The 23096-nt window shown below is 37.3% G+C and overlaps 1 protein-coding gene across 2 annotated transcripts in view; it reads left to right on the forward strand.

The window, feature by feature from the left end:
- The window catches only part of DCX (doublecortin), a 102229-nt gene extending 81605 nt beyond the window's left edge, over window positions 1-20624 (forward strand). For both annotated transcript variants that reach the window (XM_060183188.1, XM_060183189.1), the window contains exons 6-7: window positions 4594-4688; window positions 16564-20624. In XM_060183188.1, the coding sequence (XP_060039171.1) occupies window positions 4594-4688; window positions 16564-16620 (152 nt within the window). In that variant the 3' untranslated portion in view covers window positions 16621-20624. The remainder of the gene's footprint in view (window positions 1-4593; window positions 4689-16563) is intronic.
- Window positions 20625-23096: the final 2472 nt, after the last annotated feature.

Genomic DNA, 23096 nt, shown 5'->3' on the forward strand with positions numbered 1-23096 from the left:
TGCAGAAAGTAGAAGGTCTGGCTTTTGTAATTGCTTTTCCACTGAACATGGGCATTGGCAGGTCGATCCATACTCCTAGCTTATCTCTCTCTTTCCCTAATTGGGACAGGGGTCTGGGGAGGTGGGGCTCTAGGACATATTGGTGGGCTCGTCTGCCTGGGGAAGTCAGGTAGGCATCATGGTAGCATCTGGAACCTGATGGCTAAAAATAAATTAAGATTACCTCCCCTCTATATTGACTACGTTCTTGGTGACCAGAAGTCTTAGAGGTATTTTCAGTTATCCCTACACAACACTACTGGTCAAAGCACAAACTCACTGAAATCTGAAGTTTCAACATCAAGTTCAAATTGAACATTCTTTATTACTTCCATTTTAGCTATTATGGATAATGATAATCAAGGAAATGAATATTTTGTTTTTATATTAATACATTTAAAATTAATTATATTATATTTATATCAATTACACTTTATATTAATTATATAATATATTAAGTACATTTACTTATGCATTATGTTTTATATTAATTAATTTTACATTAATTAATTTTATATTAATTACATTTCCTTATGCATTAAGTTAGCCAATTACTCCCCTAGGGTTGGACCTATTTCAATTCATTTGGTAAGCTTAGTAACCATTTGTAGTATAGCTGTTTTCTGCTACATATACACAGGTGAATAATTAGCCACTCAGAGTTCAAAGGTTCTTCACTTCCCACCCTTCCATCCCTTTGCTTCCCAAATTACATGTTTCTTTGGGCTAGAACTTATATTGCAAATACCATTTTACTGGAACTAAATAAATGAGTGTTTTGTCTATCTGTACTGTACTTCTGATCAACTAAGCATAAATCAGAAGTTCCCACAACCCTTTCCTTTGGCTCAATTGACTTGCTATTTTGACTCACAGGACCCAGAGAAACATTTTAGGTATTGGATTACTGGTTTATGATCACATGGTATAACTCAGGAACAAAATAAATGCATGGAACAAAGTATGGATAAATAACAAAGAATTCCATGTTCTCTTTAAGCACACTTATCTCTGTAAATTTCCATGTAATAATCAACTTATAAGTTCTTCATACCCAGCTCTTTTGTATTTTTATAATCTTCATTACATAGATTTGATTTGATTGGTTAAGTCATTGGCCATTGGTAACGGACTCATCCTCTAGGCCCTCTCCTCTCTCTGAAACTCAACATGGAACTGAATATTCCAATGTTGTAATCACATGGTTGATTGTTCTGGCAACCAGTCTCCAATCTTGGGCACTTTCCAAAAGTCACTCCATTAACATAACAAAAGGAGCTTTTATGAATCTTAGTACTGGGCCAGAGAGATGACATAAATCAAAATTTTTTTTCTTTATTTAAGAAAGGAGACATTAACAAAACTGTAGGATAGGAGGGGTACAACTCCACACAGTTCCCACCACCCAATCTCCATCTCCCATCCCCTCCCCTGATAGCTTTCCCATTCTCTATCCCTCTGGGAGTATGGACCCAGGGTCATTGTGGGTTGCATAAGGTAGAAGGTCTGGCTTCTGTAATTGCTTCCCCGCTGAACATGGGCGTTGACTGGTCTGTCCATACTCCCAGTCTGCCTCTCTCTTTCCCTAGTAGGGTGTGTCTCTGGGAAAGCAGAGCTCCAGGACACATTGGTGGGGTCATCAGTCCAGGAAAGTCTGGTCGGCATCACGCTGGCATCTGGAACCTATAAAGATATTTTTATTATAAATCATAATATATATTTTGATGGATCCAAGGATATAAAGATTACTGAGTACAGGTGTAATCATTTAGAGAAATCAGTGAATCAAGATTTGCATGGCAAAACTTTTCAGAAACAAGATTATACATGGCATGAGAGTATATATTTTTCTTTCTGGATTTTTAATCTACTATTGTTTCATGGAAATGATATGTCCAGTTGATCCATTAAATGAAAGGTCCTACTAATCACCAGGTCAAATAGTATAAAAGTCCAAATGATGGATGCAAGCTCCGATGCCTGATTTCATCTTCTTCTTATTCCTTTTTTTTAATCATTCCTTCCTATTCTCCACCAGAAAGTTGTCTTAAAGGGGCTGGGCAGTAGAGCAGTGGGCTAAGTGCACCTGGTACAAAGTTCAAGGACCCATGTAAGTATCCCAGTTTGAGCCCCGGGCTCCCCACCTGCATGGGGGTCGCTTCACAAGCAGTGAAGCAGGTCTTCAGGTATATGTCTTTCTCTCCCCCTCTCTCTGTCTTCCCCTCCTCTCTGGATTTCTCTCTATCCTATCAACAACAACAGCTATAGCTACAATAACAATAACAACAACAACAAGGGCAACAAAATGGGAAAAATGGCCTCCAGGAGCAGTGAATTTGTAGTGCAGGTATAGAGCCCCAGCAATAACCCAGGAGGCAAAATGAAAAGAAAAGTTGTCTTAAGAAGGAAGAACAGAAGGAAATAATACTAAATTAAAAGAACAATGTAGCAAAAAGTGAAACATGAAAGCATAAAAACTTTTAAATCAGATACCTGCGTTCAGATTCCGATTTCACTATTCACAACTGGAGCAAGTGTTCTTTTTTCTCAGTGTGTGTGTGTGTGTGTGTGTGTGTGTGTGTGTGTAGGGGGGAATAATATTTAGCTTATTATAAATAATAAATAGTAACTTATTATTTCTCTCTTTTTGTGTGGTACTAAGGATCAGACTCAGGATTTCATACCTTCAGAACTCTGTACTCTACCACTGATCTAATGTTCTAGGAGACTGAAAAGCTTGTGTGTCTAGGCAATCACACACTTATTAAAGCACACAAAGATAAGGGTTCAAGTCCCTGGTCTCTACCTACAGGGGGAGCTTCATGAGTAGTGAAGCAGTGCTGCAGGTATCTGTCTCTTAATTTATCCACCTAGCAACAAACTAAACAAATAAGTAGAGAGAAAAATTCCTGACACATCTTGCTTTGGGGAGATGGATGAATTGTATGATGAGAAGAAAAGAGTGAAAGGGTTTAGAGTATGTAAATAAAAGTTAACTTTTAGAGACTAGATTCTATATATGGAAGTCCGTGGAAAAATATCTGGAAGGAGGCATTTGATGCATATTCTAAAGTCAGCAGATTTACTCAATTTTCCCCCTAACTCTCTATCAACCCTGCTGCTCCCCTCAGACAACCCCTGGCAATTGTTGATCTACTTCTAGCTCAACTCTATAGATTTTATTCCAGAGTCATATATTAAGAATTTTTCAGAGGCTGCCTGTTATTGTTTGCCCTCCTGGTTTCCTGATTTCAAAACTCCTCTGAGCAGCCACTTGCATGGCTCATTTGCAGTATCCAACTCACTCTATTCTTTATAGTTTATAGGTTTGTCCCAGAAACTAGGAAAATATTACCTTAAGTGGTGCAGAGGAAGTATAGCCTCAGAAAATATTAATGAAACATCAGTTTAAACTTTACCTTTAGAATTAACAACACTTTCAGGCTAGTCTTCCTGCTAAACTTTCACATTTTCTATCTTCCCTCCATCTCTAGCCTCCATTCCTCCTATATTCTCTCTGCTACAAACCCTTATGGAAATTGTCTTTATATTTAAAGCACATCTCAGAATATCTCTAATTAACAATGTAGGTCATTAGATTTGAAAAATAAATAGCATGAGATGCCTGAATACATCCACTTTAAAAGCTGTTTAATTTTTCCTTTTTTATGCACCACATTTCTTTTTATATAAGCAAATAGTCAAAATCTCATTAAGGAGTATGAAACAATTTCAAAACACAATATAATATGAAGATGTTAAATATTAAACCATGTAATTTTCAGCGTTTTATTTACTAGAGACAAATCCTGCTCTCTTACTATCACTGTCTGCCACTCACTATCCTTTTCTTCCTATACTATACATCCCCATTCTTCTCTTCATCTATTAAACCAACCTCCTGTCTCTCCTCTCTTCCTGATCTCACATTTTTACTTCCCTCTTCTGCCTGTTTTGTTTCTTGAGTTTTGTCACTCTCCTCAGCATCCCCCTCCACCACTTCTCTTTCTTTATCAGTCCCCCAGCCCCCAGGATGAGATAGGGATAATAAAGTTGGGGGAGGAGTTGATAATCGGAAAAATAAAGAGACTGACTATAGGGTTGCCCTTCAACTACCAAGAGTGAGCTTTAGTTCACATTACTCATATTTCTTCCACATTAAGGTAGGGCACAAAAACTCTTTGTGCTTCTTTTTAAAGAACTGGAATAAAATAATACAGTCTCAGACTAGCTTCCAGAGATGTGTTAGGGTCAGACTTGGAAATGAGTGTGTGTGTGTTTTTTTTAATTTTAAAAAAGAAACAGAGCCTATAATTGGAAGCACTCAAGGGAAAGGGTAGGAGAATCATGCCTTACACAACACTACAATCTAATTAACTGAGGATTGTAATTCATGAGAAATGTGTCTTTTCAGCTTAGTCATACTCATCAAATCACTTGGTTTCCTGTGTACCTTGTTTGAATGTTCTTAGTGTCTTCAGAGAGTAAAGATGACTTACTTGCTACTTTAAATGTTGATTTTTGACCCTTTCCTTTTCTCTTACCTTGGGCTAGCGAACGGAACATCTAGCAGTCAACTTTCTACACCGAAGTCAAAGCAGTCTCCTATTTCTACACCTACTAGTCCTGGAAGTCTCCGGAAGCACAAGGTATTATGTCTCTTATACCTTACTAAACCTCTTTGCACTTAGATTTTAGATTTGGTTGAATGACAGGATGAGGTTTCTCTCTTCCATCCACTTCAACAGTACATCAGGAATAGATTTCCCCTTAATCCAGTCTATTAGCTTGAAACCTTGGAAATCTCAGCAGCATACAAGTATCCAGTCATTTTTGCTTATTCCTCTGATCCCTAGTTTCCTTAATTCCAGTTATGCTTAATTAAAAAAAAAAAGAACTACAGATACAGCAAATGCCGGTTTTGAGTTAATGTTGTCAGAGCTTCGGTTGAGCATTTGCTACAACGTTTGTTTCCCTAATTCAATGTCATCATACAGGGGTTATTAAGGGAAATGTATGCCCCATGATATCTATCAATGAAAGCAATATAAATGCAGGTGTTGGAGAAATTTGCATTGATCTCTTGCTCCACTTACATTTGATGAACATCAGAAAAGAAAACAGACCTTCATTTTACATGAATGTATGCTTCATTACTAAGCAAATTTTGCACAAGGTAGAAATAAAGGCCATGTACACATTGCATTGACCTTAGACAAGCACCATTATTCCTCTAAGTCATCCCAAATAAATATACCAGTAAAAATGTAGAAGTGGATAAATTCTGTAACTCTTATTTCTAAATAGATTCCAACCCAGAAATATTTTCTGTATGGAACAGTATCTCAGAAGTAATATAGATATGGCTGCTGCTGTGATTATTGTATCCAAAGGTCACTTCCTCTAAGAGTCTTTTCTTGTTTTCCTATTCACAAGACTGATGTGAAGTAATAAAAGGCAAAAGGCCACCAATATGGTCCACTCCATTACAGAACTATAGATTATCAGAGCTGGAAGAGATAAAATAATTTCATTTGATTCTTTAAATTATCTCGTGTGGTTGATATTTTACAGATGAAGAAACTGAGACTCAGATAGGTGAAGTTGTTTACTCAGTTAAGATAGCTAGATTTATCTTAGCAAAAAAGGCTGGTACTCAGGTCACTGCTAGTGCTATACTAAAGTCTGTTCACACTAGTTCATGAGAACTGATTGTGTGTATCACTTCCTAATTCTCACTGAATGTGACATTATTGGTATCTAGAAATTGACTGTGATGGCAATGTTTGCATGATGGAAACCACCAATTGCTACAAATTAAGATCATTTTCCCTCACTGAACATTAGCTTATATGTGTTTAGCAGCATATTACTGCCTGACATTTATTTCAATTTCCTTTTCTCTACATCAATAATTATTTGCCTGGTTAATCTATTTATTGTTCTATCATCCTTTAATGCATATTTCTTTCTTTTGTTGACCCTTTCAGACCATTCTGATAATGACACTAGTCCAAAATTTATGATTGTTCTGCTGACTTGCTTATTTTACATAAAGAATCCATTGTACTGTTTGTGTATCCAACATTATCCAGACATTAAGATTAATGTAAATTGTCTTTTAGCCAGTTTTCACGTATTCTTATGAACAACAAAGTTTGCCAATGTGGACATTCCAAGTGGGAAGTAACAACCTTTGTTATTTTGCTGTATTTATACAATCTCCTTACTACATTTCCCATGTATTTCTACCCTTGATTTTCCTCTGGGAAGTGTGATATCAGTACTTTGGTCAAAGGATTGGGACAACTTGGACATTTGGCCTGGGCACTAGAGTGCATTCAACTTATCAACTGTTACATTCATTTCATTTAATTTGACAACCACTTCCAGGAGCCCAATGAGATGAATGCTGACACTCTTAAGCAAGTCCTCTTATTTCAATTTTTTAAATGTTTTATTTACAAAAAGGAAACATTTACTAAACCATAGGATAAGAGGGGTACAACTTCACACAATTCCCACCACCAGAACTCTGTATCTCATTCCCTTCCCTTGATAACTTTCTTGTTCTTTAACCCTCTGGGAGTATGGACCCAAGGTCATTGTGGGATGCAAAAGGTTGAAGGTCTGTCTGGCTTCTGTAATTGCTTCTCCACTGAACATGGGCATTGACAGGTCGATTCATACTCCCAGCCTGTCTTTCTCTTTACCTAGTGGGGAAGGGTTCAGGGGAAGCAGAGCTCCAGGACACAATGGTGGGGTTGTCTGTCCAGGGAAGTCTGGTTGGCATCATGCTAGCATCTGGAACCTGGTGGTTGACAAGAGAGTTGACATAAAAGCCAAACAAATTGTTTACCAATCATGGGCCTAAAGGCTGAAATAGTAAAGAGAGAGGAAGAGTGGGTGGGGAGTCTCCATTTTATAGATAGCTATCTCCCTAGACAGTAATTAGGATCTACCTGCATATCAGATTTCAGGCTTGGGCAAAAACAAAACAAAACAGAAAACAAACAAACAAAAACCACTAGTATAGCCACAGGTCCTATTTAAATTTTTAAGCTTTTGTATATTTCCCTTTGTATTAAAATACAAAATCTAATTTAAGCCTTGAGGGACTAGAACTAGCTCATAGACAGCAGTGTTATCAGAGCATTGCTGTTTTCTTAATTGTGAAATATTAGTGTACCATTTAGCTTTTGAAATTACTTTTGGGAACATTTAAGCAAATAAACTTTAAGTAATAAATCATAATATTTTCTAAAGGAAATACAGAAACAGCATTTTGAGTTGGTATATATCTTATCTATGTATGTATCAGTTATTTATTGATTAATTGATTTTGCCTTCAGGGTCACTAGTGAGGCTTAGTGCCTACAAGATGACTGCACCATTCCCAGTGACCTCTCCCTTCCATTATTTTCCTGGAGAAATGTAAAATTCATTCAGAAAAAGAAAGTTTATATCAACTGGCTAAGTTTTTTCAATAGATTCAATAATGATGTACAAGACCATAAGGCAAGAGAGGTACAATTCCACATAGTTTTCACTACCAGAGTTCCTTTTATCCCATCCCCTTTATTGGAAACTTTCCTGTTATTTTTCCCTCTGTGAGCATAGACCCAGGATCATTATGAGGTACAGAAGGTGGAAGGTCTGGCTTCTGTAATTGCTTTTCCAGTGGACATGGACCTTGGCAGGTTGACTCATACTTCCACACTGTCTCTATCTTTCCCTAGTGGGGCAGGGGTCTGGGGAGGTGGGGCTCCAGGACACATTGGTGAGGTCGTTTGCCCAGGGAAGTCAGGTTGGCATCATGGTAGCATCTGCAACTTGGTGGCTGAAAAGGCATTAAGATATAAAACAGAATGTATTGTTTAATAATTAGGAATCTAAAGGTACAGCAGATGAGATTTGGGGTCTGCATTTTGGAAAAAAAAAACTAATAGGTAAGTCTCTTTAAGGTATATTCCAAGAGGCCATGACTTTACTAGATTTTTCCTGAGCCTGACAGCTAACATACAAGTGGGCTAATGGTATTGTCTGGGGAGATGGTGTCACAGTTGGAAATAGGACTAGAAAGCTGGATCAGGGAAGAGAGTAGCCCCCAAATATGAGAAAAGTATATAAATATTGTTAACTGTAATCCCCATCCATTTGATTTGGGGCCTATTTTCAGCACAGGAGCCTGTGTAAACTCTGCATCCCTATAGGTCTGAGCTCACATTCTGCGGTCATAGCTAGGGACATTCTAGGCTGCACTCATTGCAGGACCCATCTTCTTCAAGTGATAGAATTTGTTGACTCAACCTCCCTTCAGATAATAGGGCAGTCCATCCCCTCTCCTTTTTTTTTTCTCTCTCTTTAATACAGAAATAGAGAGGGAGAGAGTAGAAGTGGTACAATTCCTACTAATTACCTAACTTTGTTTTTATATCATTTCAAATTTACAAAGGAGCCCCAAGAATAATAAAATAAATTTCTGTATGCACTTTACAGAGTTTAAACAATTGTTTATATTATGACCCATTTTTTTCTCTCTCACAGATTTTACTACTTTAACCATTTGAGAGTAAGTTGCCCTTTTACCTCTAGATACATCAGTGTATCAGAATAACAATAAGAATAGTTTTTATAACATATCATTGTCAGAATTAATAAAATTTTACTGACAATGCAATTTTATATTCTATAGTCCATGTTTATATTTTATCAATAGTCACTTTTTTTCTCTTTGAGGATTTAATTTAGGATCATACATCTCCTTCAGGTGTCATGTCACTTTAGTCTTCTTTAATCTGGAAAAGGAACTGTGTCTTTTTTTTGCCTCCAGAGTAGACAAAGATAGACATCTGCAGACCTGCTTCATTGCTTGTGAAGCAACCACCCTGCAGGTGGGGAGCCCGGGGCTTGAACCGGGATCCTGATACCAGTACTTGTGGTCTTTTTTTGTTTTGATCTTTTAAGATACAAAGTGTACAGGCCAACTATATTGGTAGACTGTACTTTGATTTAGGCTTCTATGATGTTACTTTGTGATTAAATTCAAGAACAAGAATGTAATAGAGATGAAGCTTTGACTCTCCTAATGTATCTTATCAGGAGCTAATAGCTTCATGCTTACAAGCTAAAAAATGTCTTGTAATGCTATCTTTATCTTCTCGGAACTCAGGTCTCAGTTTCTTGCTCACCCTTTCACATAGCTACCTGAGCCTTAGCACCATAATAAAGTCCTTGGGCAATGGGCCTGAGCAGATTTCATCTGAACTTCCCTCCAAGTGGACCTAAAAGGTATGAGTCATAGTGGAAACAGGAAGCAGGTGGCTGAGGCCATGACTTTCCTCCTGCACAATTGGAAACAAACTTGAATTCCCAGCATCCCTTTGGTAACTTTTGATGACTGTTGCAGGGCCCTAAATTGTAATCAGTCTTTTGGCTTCCCCTCTTAAACAGATTATGGAGAATCCTCTTTAATGCAGCTGTGATGGGGTTAGCCAAAGTCCGCATACTCAAGTGCTACAATATGGACACAAACTTAGTCCTTGTATGGTTAATGAGAACAACATTTTGTACTTTTATACTACTTCAGACTTATGCATATCCACCTTCTCATTCTCCTTTAATCTTTCGTATCCCTGTTGAAAGAGACAATATATAGTATTTTTATTTTACAGATGAGAAAATAGAGGTGAAAATTTTAAAGACAACCTCAGTATTATTCAACAATTTAGAGACTGTACCACATTAAAGATGTTCTAAAAACCTATAAACATAGTGAAATTTTTTTTATTTTTATAAATTCAGACTAGTGGTTATACTCAATAATATTGATGCATTTGCACTACAAAGTTGAGTGGATATTGAAGGAGATTATATTCAACATATTATTTGAGAATATAAATAATATTATTCAGATATAACACCTGTTTCAAGACTATTTTTTCTTCCTGTAAGTGTTTAGAGAGATAGTTTGACAGGCTGGAGGTATGGATTGGACTGTCAGTGCCCATGCTCAACGGAGAAGCAACTACAGAAGCCAAACTCCTACCATCTGTTCTCCATAAACAACTTTGATCCATATTCTCAGCGGGGGAGAAGTGATAGGATGAAGATAAGAGGACTCTGCACTCCAGCTCCATCAGCACCCAGAGAGAGAAAGAAGGAAAAGGAGAGGGACATATGGAGGTAGCTATGATGTAATGAGTGGCTTAGAGGGGAAGAGAGGATTGAATCAGAAAAAGAAGGGGCAACTATGTATAAATGTGGACAAATAGTTGTAAAGAATAGTTGGCAAATGTCTACAACCTTAGGGGAACTGTGGTGGATTGCAGTGGGAAAGTGAAGATTCAGAACTCTGGTGGTGGGAATGGTGTGGATTCAAACCCTTGTCAATATATAATTCTGTAATATAAAATAAATAAATAAATAAAAGAGAGATAGTTTAATGAACAAAACAGAAATTTGACCCTTAAACCACAGAGACTACACTAAGCAGATTTTGCTAAGAATAATCAAGAGGGCTACAGGAACACAAAGAAGGGTGAGAAAGATATCCTATGGCTCTAGAGTGTGCGACAGGAAAGCATTCTAGACTAGGTGATACTTAAAACAGGGTCTTGAAGCCTGAGTAGGCTTTTCATTATTGCTGAAGTGAATGGGATTAAACAATCAGCAAGAGCAAAGTATCAGAAAAGTACAGGGTGCACTGGGGAAAAAGCAAACTCAACATAAAAGCCAGGTTTTTTGAAACTACTTTCCTATTTCCTTTGGATTATAAGCTCCTTGGATCAGAAACTAACTTTTTTTGTTTTCTCTAATACAATTATATCGCCAGCACAGCTGTATTTGTTACAAACATTTTGTTCTTTAGGGCTCCAAGGGACTAAGCAAATGAATTTCAGGTGCAAAACATTTGTATTGTTAAGCAATATGTTTGTTTTTCTATCTACAATCAATCAATAACAACAAAATGTTGAGATAAATATTTTTCCTGAAATTTTTTAAATATTTATTTTATTTATTTATTCCCTTTTGTTGCCCTTGTTGTTTTATTGTTGTACTTATTATTGTTGTTGTTGTTGGATAGGACAGAGAGAAATGGAGAGAGGAGAGGAAGACAGAGAGGAGGAGAGAAAGATAGACACCTGCAGACCTGCTTCACCACCTGTGAAGCGACTCCCCTGCAGGTGAAGAGCCGGGGTTCAAACCGGGATCCTTATGCCGGTCCTTGTGCTTTGCGCCACCTGCGCTTAACCCGCTGCGCTACAGCCCGACTCTCCCTGAATTTTTTTATACCTATAGAAGAAAACGCATTTTGTAGACTAAATAGACTAATGGAAGACAAAAGTACTGACGTTCATAGTAAGGTCATTGCTATATATTTTCTCCAAAGCTACAGCTCAGGATACCATTCCAATTCATACAAGTTTCAAAAGGAGTTCCCTCACACTTCACAAATATAATGGAATTTAAGGAATCAATTAATTAATCTCCCAAATACTTCTCTGTTATTGCTATATAATTTAATTACAGTATTTCCTTCCTTTCTTCCGTTCTCTCTCTCCCTCTCCCCTCCCCCCACTCTTTCCCTTCCCTTCCCTTCCCTTCCCTTCCCTTCCCTTCCCTTCCCTTCCCTTCCCTTCCCTTCCCTTCCCTTCCCTTCCCTTCCCTTCCCTTCCCTTCCCTTCCCTTCCCTTCCCTTCCCTTCCCTTCCCTTCCCTTCCCTTCCCTTCCCTTCCCTTCCCTTCCCTTCCCTTCCCTTCCCTTCCCTTCCCTTCCCTTCCTCCAGGGTTACCTCTCGGGCTCATGCCTGCACCACGAATCCACTGTTCCCAGAGGACGTGTTTTCCCATTTTTGTTGTCCTTGTTGTTGCCCTTGTTATTATTGCTATTGTTGTTGTTGTTGCTGGACAGGACAAGAGACATAGAAAGAGGAGGGGAAGGCAGAGAGAAAGATAGATACCTGCAGACCTGCCTCACCACTTATGAAGTGACCTCCCTGGCATGTGGGCAGTCAGGGGCTCCAACCAGGAACCTTATGGCAGTCCTTGCTCTTCATGCCATGTGCGCTTAATCCACTGAGCTACTGCCTGGCCACCAATTCCAGTATTTTCAAAGAGATCAATTTTTATGGTTTTACATCTTTAAGAATTTGTAGAGACTTGTTTTTACGATTTAATAAGATCCATCATACAGATTGTTTCATGGGCATTTGAGGAGAATGTATATTCTGTTGTTGGAAAAATACTCAACAGATATAATAAGTATGATTGTTTATAGTGTTGTTCAAGTATTTTCTTCCATTGTTGGTCTTCCTTCCAGTTATGCTATCCATAATTAAAAGATATCCACTGAAGTCTTCAGCTATTAAAATTCAAAGATTTATTTTTCTCTGTATTTCATTTTGAAAATATTCTATTTATTGAGACATAGAAATGAATTAGAGCACCACTTATTCATACGCAGTTCTGGAGATGAAACCTAGGGCCTCAGTTTGCATTCTGAACCACCTTCTTGGCCATGAACTTGAACTGGCAAGATAGCTTACTTGGATAAACACCTGCTTTTTCAAGAGCCCAGGTTTGAGCCCAGTCCTCACTACAATCAAAGAAGCTTCTGTGCTTTTGTATATTTCCCTCTCTTCCTCTATTTGAAAAAGTCAGCCCAGAGTGGTGAATCCCAGCAGTGACAAAAATATATATATAATTAAGTCACATTTTTGCTTCAAGTATTTCTGTACACTTGTTGAATTGCATATATGTTTTATTACTCCTTTACATATGTATTTACCTTTTAATCATTTTAAGATCTCTTTCTTTGTTTCCAGTAACTTTTTTTGGTCTTAACTTTTTTCTGACATTATTATTGTCATTTCTACTCTCTTTTAGTTATCATCTACACTGTGAAACTTTTTCTTTTTTTAATCTTTTTACTTTCACCTTGTTTGTATCTTTGAGTCTTTTTTTTTTTTTTTGCCTCCAGGGTTATTGCTGGGACTCAGTGCCTGCACTACGAATTCACTGCTCCTGGAGACCAATTTTACCACTTTTGTTACTCTTGTTGCTGTTATTGTTGTTATTGCTGTTGTTGGATAGGACAGAGAGAAATCGCTAGAGGAGGAGAAGATAGTCACGGGAAGAAAAAGATAGACACCTGCAGACCTGCTTCACCACTTGTGAAGTGACCTCCCTGCAGGTGGGGAGCTGGGACTCAAACCAGGATCCTTATTCTGGTCCTTGGCTTCATGCCATGTGCACTTAACCTGCTACGCTCCCACCCAGTCCCCTAAACTATTTATATATATATATATTATATATAATATATATATTCTTTTAAATTTATTTATAAAATGGAAACACTGACAAGACCATAGGATAAGAGGGGTACAGTTCCCACTACCAGAGCTTTGTATCCCATCTCCTCCCCTGATAGCTTTCCTATTCTTTAACCCCGTGGGATTATGGACCCAGGGTCATTATGGGGTGCAGAAAGTGGAAGGTCTGGCTTCTGTAATTTTAACAGTATAGCCTACATTTTTACATCTACTCTGTTAACATTCATCTTTTCATTGAGTAGTTAATCTACTCATATGTAATGTTATTGCTGGTGAGGTAGACATTTGCCCTGTCTGCTTGTTCATTTGATCAGTGTCTGGCAGTACTCTGGGATCCTGGAGTAAACCCACATATATATTCACAACTGATTTTTTGCAAAAGTGTAAAAGTCAGTCAGTGGAGAAAATAGAACCTCCTTAATATTAGGAACTGAGGCAATTCAACTTCCATAGGCAAAAGAATGACCTCCAACTTAAAACTCATATCTTATACAAAAAGTAACTAAAAAGGCTTATATGTGTAAGCATATCATATTTAGAAAGGAAGCAAAGGGGAAATTCTTTCAATATTCAAATATGCATTAAGTTCTTAGATTTTAGAAAATCATTAATGACAAAAGAATAAATAATAAATTATTCCTCATCAAAATTAAAAACGTTTGACTCTGTCAAAGATCATGTGAGGACTCTGAGATAAAAAGATTAGGAGCCCAAGGAGGCTTCTCAATGGTTATAACATATACTTCTGGGCCTGGGTGGTGGCGCACCTGGTTAACCGCACATGTCTCAACGGGCAAGGACTGGGATTTAAGCCCCCAGTCCCCACCTGCAGGGGGAAAGCTTTGCAAGTTGTGAAGCAGTGTTGCAGGTGTCTCTCTGTCTCTCTCCCATCTCTACCACCCCCTTTCCTCTAAATTTCTGGCCGTCTGTATCCAATAAATAAATAAAGATATTTTAAAAAATTAAAAAACCAAAAAAATTAAAAGAACATATGCTTCTGTACATGACTCCCTGGATTTGAGCCCCTGACACCACATAGAAACAAACAAATAAGGAAAACCAAGTTACAGACTGTGAGAAAATATATGCAAGTTGCTTATCTAATCAATAGGAGATACATAATATAAAAATATCTCAATAGTAAGAAAACTCAAAATGTAAAATGAATAAAAGACATGCAGAAATAATTCACTAAGGAAAAATTAGATGTAAATGATGCTTATGAAAAGATGATATCATTTGCAATCAGGGGAACACAAGTTAAAACCAGAATGGACTGTCTTTACAAACCCACAAAAATGACAGATAGAATTACTAAAATCACAAAATATTTATGAGGCTGTGGATATGATGAATCACTAATACTTTCTGATGAAAAAATAGATGGCACAACTATTCAGGCAAATAGTTCAGAAGTCCTTACAAAATTAAGCATGTGATTACCATATAACTCAACAAATGCCCTCTTAAGTATTTGTCCCTAGAAATAATAAAAAAAAACTTATCTTTACACAAAAACCTTTATGTGGATGTTCATAGACACTTTATTCATTTATGTTATTTGGGTTGGAGGGTTAGGTGATTTATTGCAGGAGTGATTCATGCAATAAAATGAACATAAATACTTCAAAGGATATAAGGAAAACAGAACAGAGTAGGATGAAGATCAAGCTAGAATGATGTACTATCAGAGACAATATCAACCCCTGTTCTGATCTTAAGGGAATTTGGAAACCAAAGGCTACAGTAAAAGATTTCTCCCTCAAAAGTGGGGGTGGGGTGGGGAGTGAGCATTTAGTAGGTAATATGATCATGCTCTGTATCAACTCAATAAAGTGGATCTGGGCTAGTCATCAACAGTCTATTCCCATTTGATATTCAGAAGTTGATATATGACCAGGCACATTTTAGCATGGGAGAAAGAGAGAAGTCCTTTGTTTCTTTTTTCTCATTTCTTGCAAGAAATTATCCTTTCCTTAGCAAACACCTTATTGAAAATGAAGACAGAACACACAAGTGAGCCTGTTTGGTTAAGAAGGTACATCATTAGATACTAAAGGAACACTTAGCCATTGGCTAGAGTTGGGTGGGTGTGCTTTCATAGATATAAAGTTAGTGTGGCCTCACCCAGAATAGAGGAGAGTTGAGAGGAGGAAAGAGGATGAGGGAATAGGATAGGGAAGGAGAGGAGGGGAGCAGTTTCATTACCATGTAGCTATTATTCATAACTGTAGTTAGTGTACTGGTAGTTGAATTATAAAATATTATACAGTAAAAATAGTACCTTTGTTGTTTATTTTCTCAGTTTATTGTAGTTTTAGTTGTCATAGCCCCAAACTAGAATTGTCCAAAATGCCCTACTTTCAGTCAATAGTTTTATAACCTGTAGGATATAACAATATAGAATTGTAATCAACAATATAAGAGTGAATCATTGGTTTAGAAAGCTACTTGAGTGAACCTCTATAGAATTGTGCTAAATGGGAAAGGTTGTTCCTTAAATGATAAAACTTTTGAGTGAGAAACATTACTGGTTGCCAGTGCTTCAAGATGGCGCAATAAAGTATATTTGGGGGTAGCATGAAGTTACCATTTGGTGAGGGTTAAGTTCCACATCTTGACTGTTGTGATGGTCACACAAATATAAACATGTGATAAAATTGTATAGGTACACACACACATACATTAAAAAAACAGTAAGATGCATTATGGAAACTGAAGAGTACAAGAATACTTCCCTATACTTCAACTTTTTGTGAATATATAATTATTACAAAATAATATTAAAGCAGGCAATTAAAAGCAATAAGTAGTCATATAATCTTGCTCATTTCAAAGGCATAATGTTAAGAAAAGGAAAGTTAGGGAGTCAGGTGGTAGTGCAGCGGGTTAAGGGCACGTGGCGCAAAGCGCAAGGACTGGCGTAAGGAACCCGTTGGAGCCAGGCTCCCCACTTGCAGAGGAGTCACTTCACAGGTGGTGAAACAGGTTTGAAGGTGTTTACCTTTCTCTCCCCTCTCTGCCTTCCCTTCCTCTCTCCACTTCTCTCTGTCCTATCCAACATCGACGACATCAATAACAATAATAACTACAACAATAAAACAAGGGTACCAAAAAGGGAATAAATAAATATCTAAAAAAAAAAAGAAGAAGAAAAGGGAGAGTTAACTGTGTCTCTTGTCTTCTTACAGGATTTGTACCTGCCCTTATCCTTGGATGACTCGGACTCACTGGGAGATTCCATGTGAAGGAGAATGTTCACAGTTCAACAGTCAATTCCAAGTATAAAGTTAAAATAGAGTATTTCTGCTCAAGTGTCCAACAGGGCTATTGGTGCTTTCAAGGTTTTATTTACTGTCGTTGTTTTAAAGAACACTCTGTAATATGTTGAGTTTCTTTTTCTGTGATTTCTCCTCTGGGCCACTGATCCACAGTTACCAATATAAGAGATAGATCGATAACCATCCTTAGTGGTAACTTTCCAGGGAAGCAAAATGTGCACACCCTTGACCTTTCTATTGAATCCTTAGGCACCTGCAATATTTTCCCATTTTGAATTGCTCATACACATCAGTCTTCCTTCTGTAGAAGGTTGTTTACATGCATAATACTTAAAAAATGTATAGGGTGAAAAAATGCTCATTAGCAATTTTAACAGTGACAAACACAAGTTTCCCTTGTCTACTGATCTCAATACTGCTGGAGGACCCTAGGAGGAAGGTAAGGCATCTCCCCAACCTTCTTCTTCATTCCAGCTTAAATCTTTAATTAGTTGTCTAGCAGGAATTCTCTTTGTCAAGGGGGAGATACACCAGCAACTTTTTAATTGACACCAGATGTTTATGATCTTGGTGCAGTGATAACTTAAACAAAACAGGAAGATTTGGGAAGCACTTTAGACATTTCAGTATAGTTTATAAAGTACAACAATCTCCTTATCAATGTTTCACCAATGAAATTTAAAATCAATAAGCAATTAAATAAGAGTAGGGGATGAGGGATATCTTATACCTGATTCCCCTAGGAGGCTGTGTAGCTTAGCAAGTTATTATACAAACTGTATGTTATCCATCTATCTCTGTTCTATTGAATGCCTTGTAAACAGCCAACACTGAAAACACTGTGAGAATTTGTTTTCAGGTCTGACACCTTTCAGTCACTTTTTATAGACAGAAGCCAATATCCTTTTTATAAAAAACTCATATCTGTATTCCAGGAGCAAACTCTTCAGGCTCCCTTTTTATAAACTGGTGATTTTTCTTTTGTCTAAAAAACACATGCATAAAATTTAGCAAAAAAATTGCAGAAGAATAATGTAGTTTAGAAATCATGCTGTCACTGCCAAACAGAAACCTCCAGGAGAAACAAGATAAGTAGCAGAGGCCAATTCAATAGAATCAGTCTTTTGATAACTTTTTACCAGTTATGCTTACATTAATAATCTCAATGTGGACCAGACATTATATTTTAAATGAAATGTTATGACATATTTTAAACAACACCTTTTTTTATCTATAATCCTGATATTTCATACTGAATATGCAGAAACCTTTCACTGATCTTTAAAACTAGAAAGGATTTCTCTTTACTAAGGACTTGATCATTTGAAATATTTCTCAGTTTTTAAGGTACAGGTTTATAACACTGCTTTTCATCTATAATCATGGCCCATAATACCAAGGACAATTGAATTTAAGTGAAAGCCATGCATGCTGAGTGTTTGCTTTTAGCAGATAAGAAAATTTCCTTATTTGTAATTATTCAGATATTTTGAAGGGTGCAGCATTTGAGGTCAAACTGTTGTTTGGCTATTGAATGACTCGCAGTTGTTTCCCCTCTTTAACTGGAATGAGCGTGTGTGTGTGTGTGTGTCTGTGTGTGTGTGTGTGTGTGTAATATTTTGTGCATATATGTGTGTGTTTGCAGCTGCTTCATAATTATGAGACACTAATATTCTGACATGAATCATTGGCAATTTGGTGGCATTGCTGATGTGTTCTATATAGAAAACTTGGTGGAAGGGGGAGCTCAAGTATTTCTAGATGAGCATCAAATGTCTTTAGCTATAAGAAACATTTTTGGTGCTAGAAGCACCCAGACAATAGTCACATTTATTCCTGAATGAATTACTCATCAAATGACACGCAACTATAAGAATGTTTGCCCAACTCCTTTACTTGTAATTCTGTTAGAAACCATTATGAAGCCCCTTTAACTTATCCTCCCCCGCCACACACACACATACTTCTTTCTAGAAAGTAAGGTTTTTAGTGCCTCCTAAATCACTTGGTAGTTAACTGGGAATATTGGTAATTGGGATTTGGGGGAGGGGCACCTAATGGTAGAAGGTTTTCTTCTAAACTTCACATCAAACCTCTAAAGATTTCACCTGTATTCTGCCTCCAGATCTCACAACACCTTCAATTTAAGTTGAGAAAATAGAGGTATTGAGAATAAAATGATCTGCTGTTAATGAGAATGATAAATATCCTCATTCCAAGACCATATCTTTTCAAATATTTCCTTCTTTGTGGTGTATGTACCGTTAGAAAATTACAAATTGACATATTTTCTTTAGAAGGAACTTATGAACCAATGTTCCTTATTAATAATAGTGATGATAATTTTCCATCTTCCTTTTAATGAGTTGTAAGGAGATACTTTGGTATTCTGGCTTCAGGGGATATTGGTGTAGTTCATGTTCAAGCCTTCAATAATAGCATTTTAAATTAGCCCAGTTTTAGGTGAAAATTGCATGTGAGCACCCTCACCACCACTCATTCATTCTCAGATTTACCCAATGCAGTTTCACTAGTAACTTGTTTTACTTTCTCCAACATTAGAAGATATGAAGTCACTCAACAAACATTTGTCACCATTCCCCCCACTTATCCTCATCTCTCTCAATATCTCAGTCTCTTTGTCTTTCTGTATCTCTCTCTCTCTCTCTCTCTCTCACACACACACACACACACACAATCTGTTGCTTGTTCCTGCCTCCTGATTTTTCTTCCTTACAAAAATAGAAATAGGGACAAAGAAGGGAAAATGTATATATAGAGGCTTGGCTAAACAACTTCATAAGTAGTGTTAACTAGGGATAAATTGGGAGAAAAGTTTCTTTTCTCTTTGATGTTTTGGAAAGGATAGCCATTAGTTGACTGCTTTGTGTTCATATGGATTTTAGTATTAACCTAGATTGAATTAGAGTTTTCTAGTTGGAAGAAACCTTAACATCACATCATAAACTCCAAATTCCTTATTTTGGGGCCAGGAATGGAGATGCAGAGGTAATGTAATTTCCCCAAGGTCACACAGCTGGCCAGGGGCAAGACTGGGATTAGAACCCACATCTCCTGGCTCTTATTCCAGGACCTTTTCCCACAAAATAAAAGTATTGCTTTCCACTAGACTCCTGAGAATTCTTTCCCAGGGTCATGTTGCATCTTGGAGCCATATGCTTCTGCTCTGATCTAAGTGGGAAATCCACCCAGCAACCTAATACTTCTCTCTCTCCCTTTATTCACGTGTTTCTCATCCACATGTACCGCAGATGTCCCCAGAGAGAAGGAGACACTGAGGACCAACAGGAAAAACTGGGTCTCTGATTTTGCCCATACTACTGAGGGGATCACTGCTCCAAGTTTAGAAGTCCTTAAAGCACCTCCCTGACATCCAAAGGGCATAGAGGGAATCCATTTTTCCCTGTCAGCTTGTCTTATTTCATCTTAAACTTATGTCACTCTGTGGACTGAAGGAAATAGTTCTTGTTCTTAGAGCAGGAAAGGAGCAAAAGGTAGAACAATTGCTTTGTTCATTCTGGCATTGTAAGGTAAATTTTCGGAATCTTTTTCAAATGAGAATGGCTACCAGTCACTAGCAATGAGTTATTTTAAATATGGTAATGAGCATATATAAAGAAAGTAACCTGGCATTGCCGTGGGTGCACTCATCCACTATGCTCCCTCATGACCATGTTGCCCCAATGAGAATAATTTCCAGCTAAAAGTAAAGGATTTTGGGACTGAAATTTACCATGGTTGATATTGAACATCAGATTCCTGTGTTTACACTAAAACAGCAAGCTAAGTATTCTGTACCATTCCGTCTTACGTACACTACTCTTGTGACCTCCCATGGTAGAAACCAGGGCAAGAGGCCTGCAGAAAGATGTCACAATCACCCTCAAATTTTGGTCAGTATATCTTTAATACACACACACACACACACACACATACACACACACACACACACACACACACACACACACACACAAACACACACACCCCTCTTGAACAAAGAAACAAACATACAACCACCCACATACACACATACTCCAGTTATCACTAGCACAGTGATGGAAATTATTTAAAAAAAAGGTTATGGGAACCTGCTCTTGGCCACATGGAGCTACGTGAATATCCAAGGTCAGACTTAATTCATGATTGCACCACTTTGCAATAAAGAATTGGACTTGTAGACTCAGACTAATTTCTTAAATAGACTTTGGAGTTTTGAAGCTCTCTGGGGTGGATGAGTGAGGGGGTTAAAGTGCTTTTTAGGAAACTAGAACCTAGAGAAAGCAAAGGTCCAGCTATTGATATGCCAGAAGTAATCTGAGATCTCTTATGTAGCAATAGCCTTGCAGTTATTTGGTTTCCAGATTTGTTCTCCTGGTTTGGATCTTCAAAATTGTCACACTTTTACCTCTGCCCTAACAATGGGGTCCCACATGTAGCCTCATTCACTAGTCTGTGATTCCATGCAAGCTTTGGTCCTTCTAGGTGTGACCACTTAGAGAAAAATTACTGCATTAATTCCTTGTGCTTACCTTTTGACTAAATGGACATCATTAACAGATTATCTGGGTATCTGAGGTCCAGACCCAGACTGCTGTTATTAACACTCAATGTATTGAACTTAGTCATAAAGGCTATAATTAAAGACCAATAATACAACACAGGATATTTCTTAAAAACACATTCTCATATTGTTTGTTTTGTTTTGTTTTGTTTTTCTTCATCTGGCTAGTAGATTATACTTCCCTGGTAGATAAAATGTTGGAAGTTCTTGTGACAGTAGCTAAGACTACAATATTGTGAGGGAAATGCATTTTAATCCCACAGAACACTGACTCCAGTGAGGATCTACCATGGACCAAGAATCTTAGCATCTTCTCCTAGCCCCTTCCTCCTTATTTTTATTTGTTTTAGACACTAATAAATCATCCTCCCTATCAGAACAGTCCTTTTTTTTTTTCACTGCAATTTTCCTGATTCTCTTCAGGAAGTGGCAACTTCTTCCTCTGGTCCACAGAGCTTATATCCAAAGGCCTAATATGAGCTTTATATGTAAAATCTTGGTGTTACTTCTTACTCTCAGTTCCCATTAAGGATCTGTGTAGACCTTTCACTTTGGCCTAGTTAGTGCAACACAATCATATGACAAAACTCTTGGACCCCTCAACCTCTAATTGTTAAATTGTATTCTTTTCTTGACAAGCGTCATCATTTTATGGCATCAGACATCTTTATATTTACTTTGGACACCTATGGGAGTGAATACTTCTCATTGGGGGCTAAGGCATGACTAAGCCTCTGCATTAAGATGGTTGGAAGAGGTTCTATAGTGGATACAACAGAAGTTAGAGGAAATGACTTTTAAGTTAAAGCAAAATATTGTAACTTTGTCTACCAAGTGGGTTAATAACCTGAGGAAATCAAAGGTTTTTTTGTTGTTTGTTTTTTGCCACTCTACTTTCCTTATTAATTTCGTGTTCTTTTGTTCTTTCTTTCACTCTTTATGATAATTGCTTTTATCTTCGTACTCCACAATACAAATGTATATCCTTTGATAGCTTCCCTTTTTCTTGTCTCCTTTTGAATTTTTTTTCCTCTTCATTACCCAAGCTTTGGATATATGCCTCTTCTTAGCCATGTGATTTTTCCTTGAAACATTATTTCTAGATTCAGTCTACCATAGTCTAGTCAGAAGTATGTTGTTGGGAAATTAGCCATCCCTGGCCCTTTTTTTTGTCTCCATTATCACATCTAATTGCCTGAAGAAGCAGATCTTCACAAGTACAGCTTACAGCTTAAGTATCTTGGTTCTTCACCTTCCAAGCACTGTACAGAATACTTTGTGGTTCCTTTTTAGCCTGCCATTTTATGGAACAGTAAAGTGTGCTCAGAGAAATAATCAGCTGAACAGAAAAAAATCCACTTGTGGATTCATGTCAGCTAAATACTATATATGGACTTTATGTTCTCATGGTTTAAAGAGCTGCAATATAATATAATATGAGACCACAAAAATTTCCTGTCATTTAGTTTGACTAGGTAGAGATATTGGGGGTGGGGGGTTGTTAAAGATTTTATGATTACACATTGAGCTTTCTGCAGTAATCTTATGCTTTGGGGTTTTCAATTTGAATTGCTTTAGTTAAACTGATAGGAATTTGAGCTAGTTTAAGTGAAAATACCATTTAACAAATCCACATTATTAAAACATTCATTAAATTGCATTATGTTTCCTTTTGTTACTAAAGTCACCTAGACATTTCTTGTTGACAACAATTCTTTGTCCTTGTTGGGCAATACCATATAGAGTGCCCTTTCCAATAATTTTCACTTACAAGTTCTCTTAAAGTGGTGGTTAGCAAGTAAAAAGTTATACCTAAATGTCTCTAATATATGGTCCTATAATATATTGCAGCTTGAAGCCA

This window comes from Erinaceus europaeus, chromosome X, assembly GCF_950295315.1.
Source record: "Erinaceus europaeus chromosome X, mEriEur2.1, whole genome shotgun sequence".
Taxonomy (NCBI): domain Eukaryota; kingdom Metazoa; phylum Chordata; class Mammalia; order Eulipotyphla; family Erinaceidae; genus Erinaceus; species Erinaceus europaeus.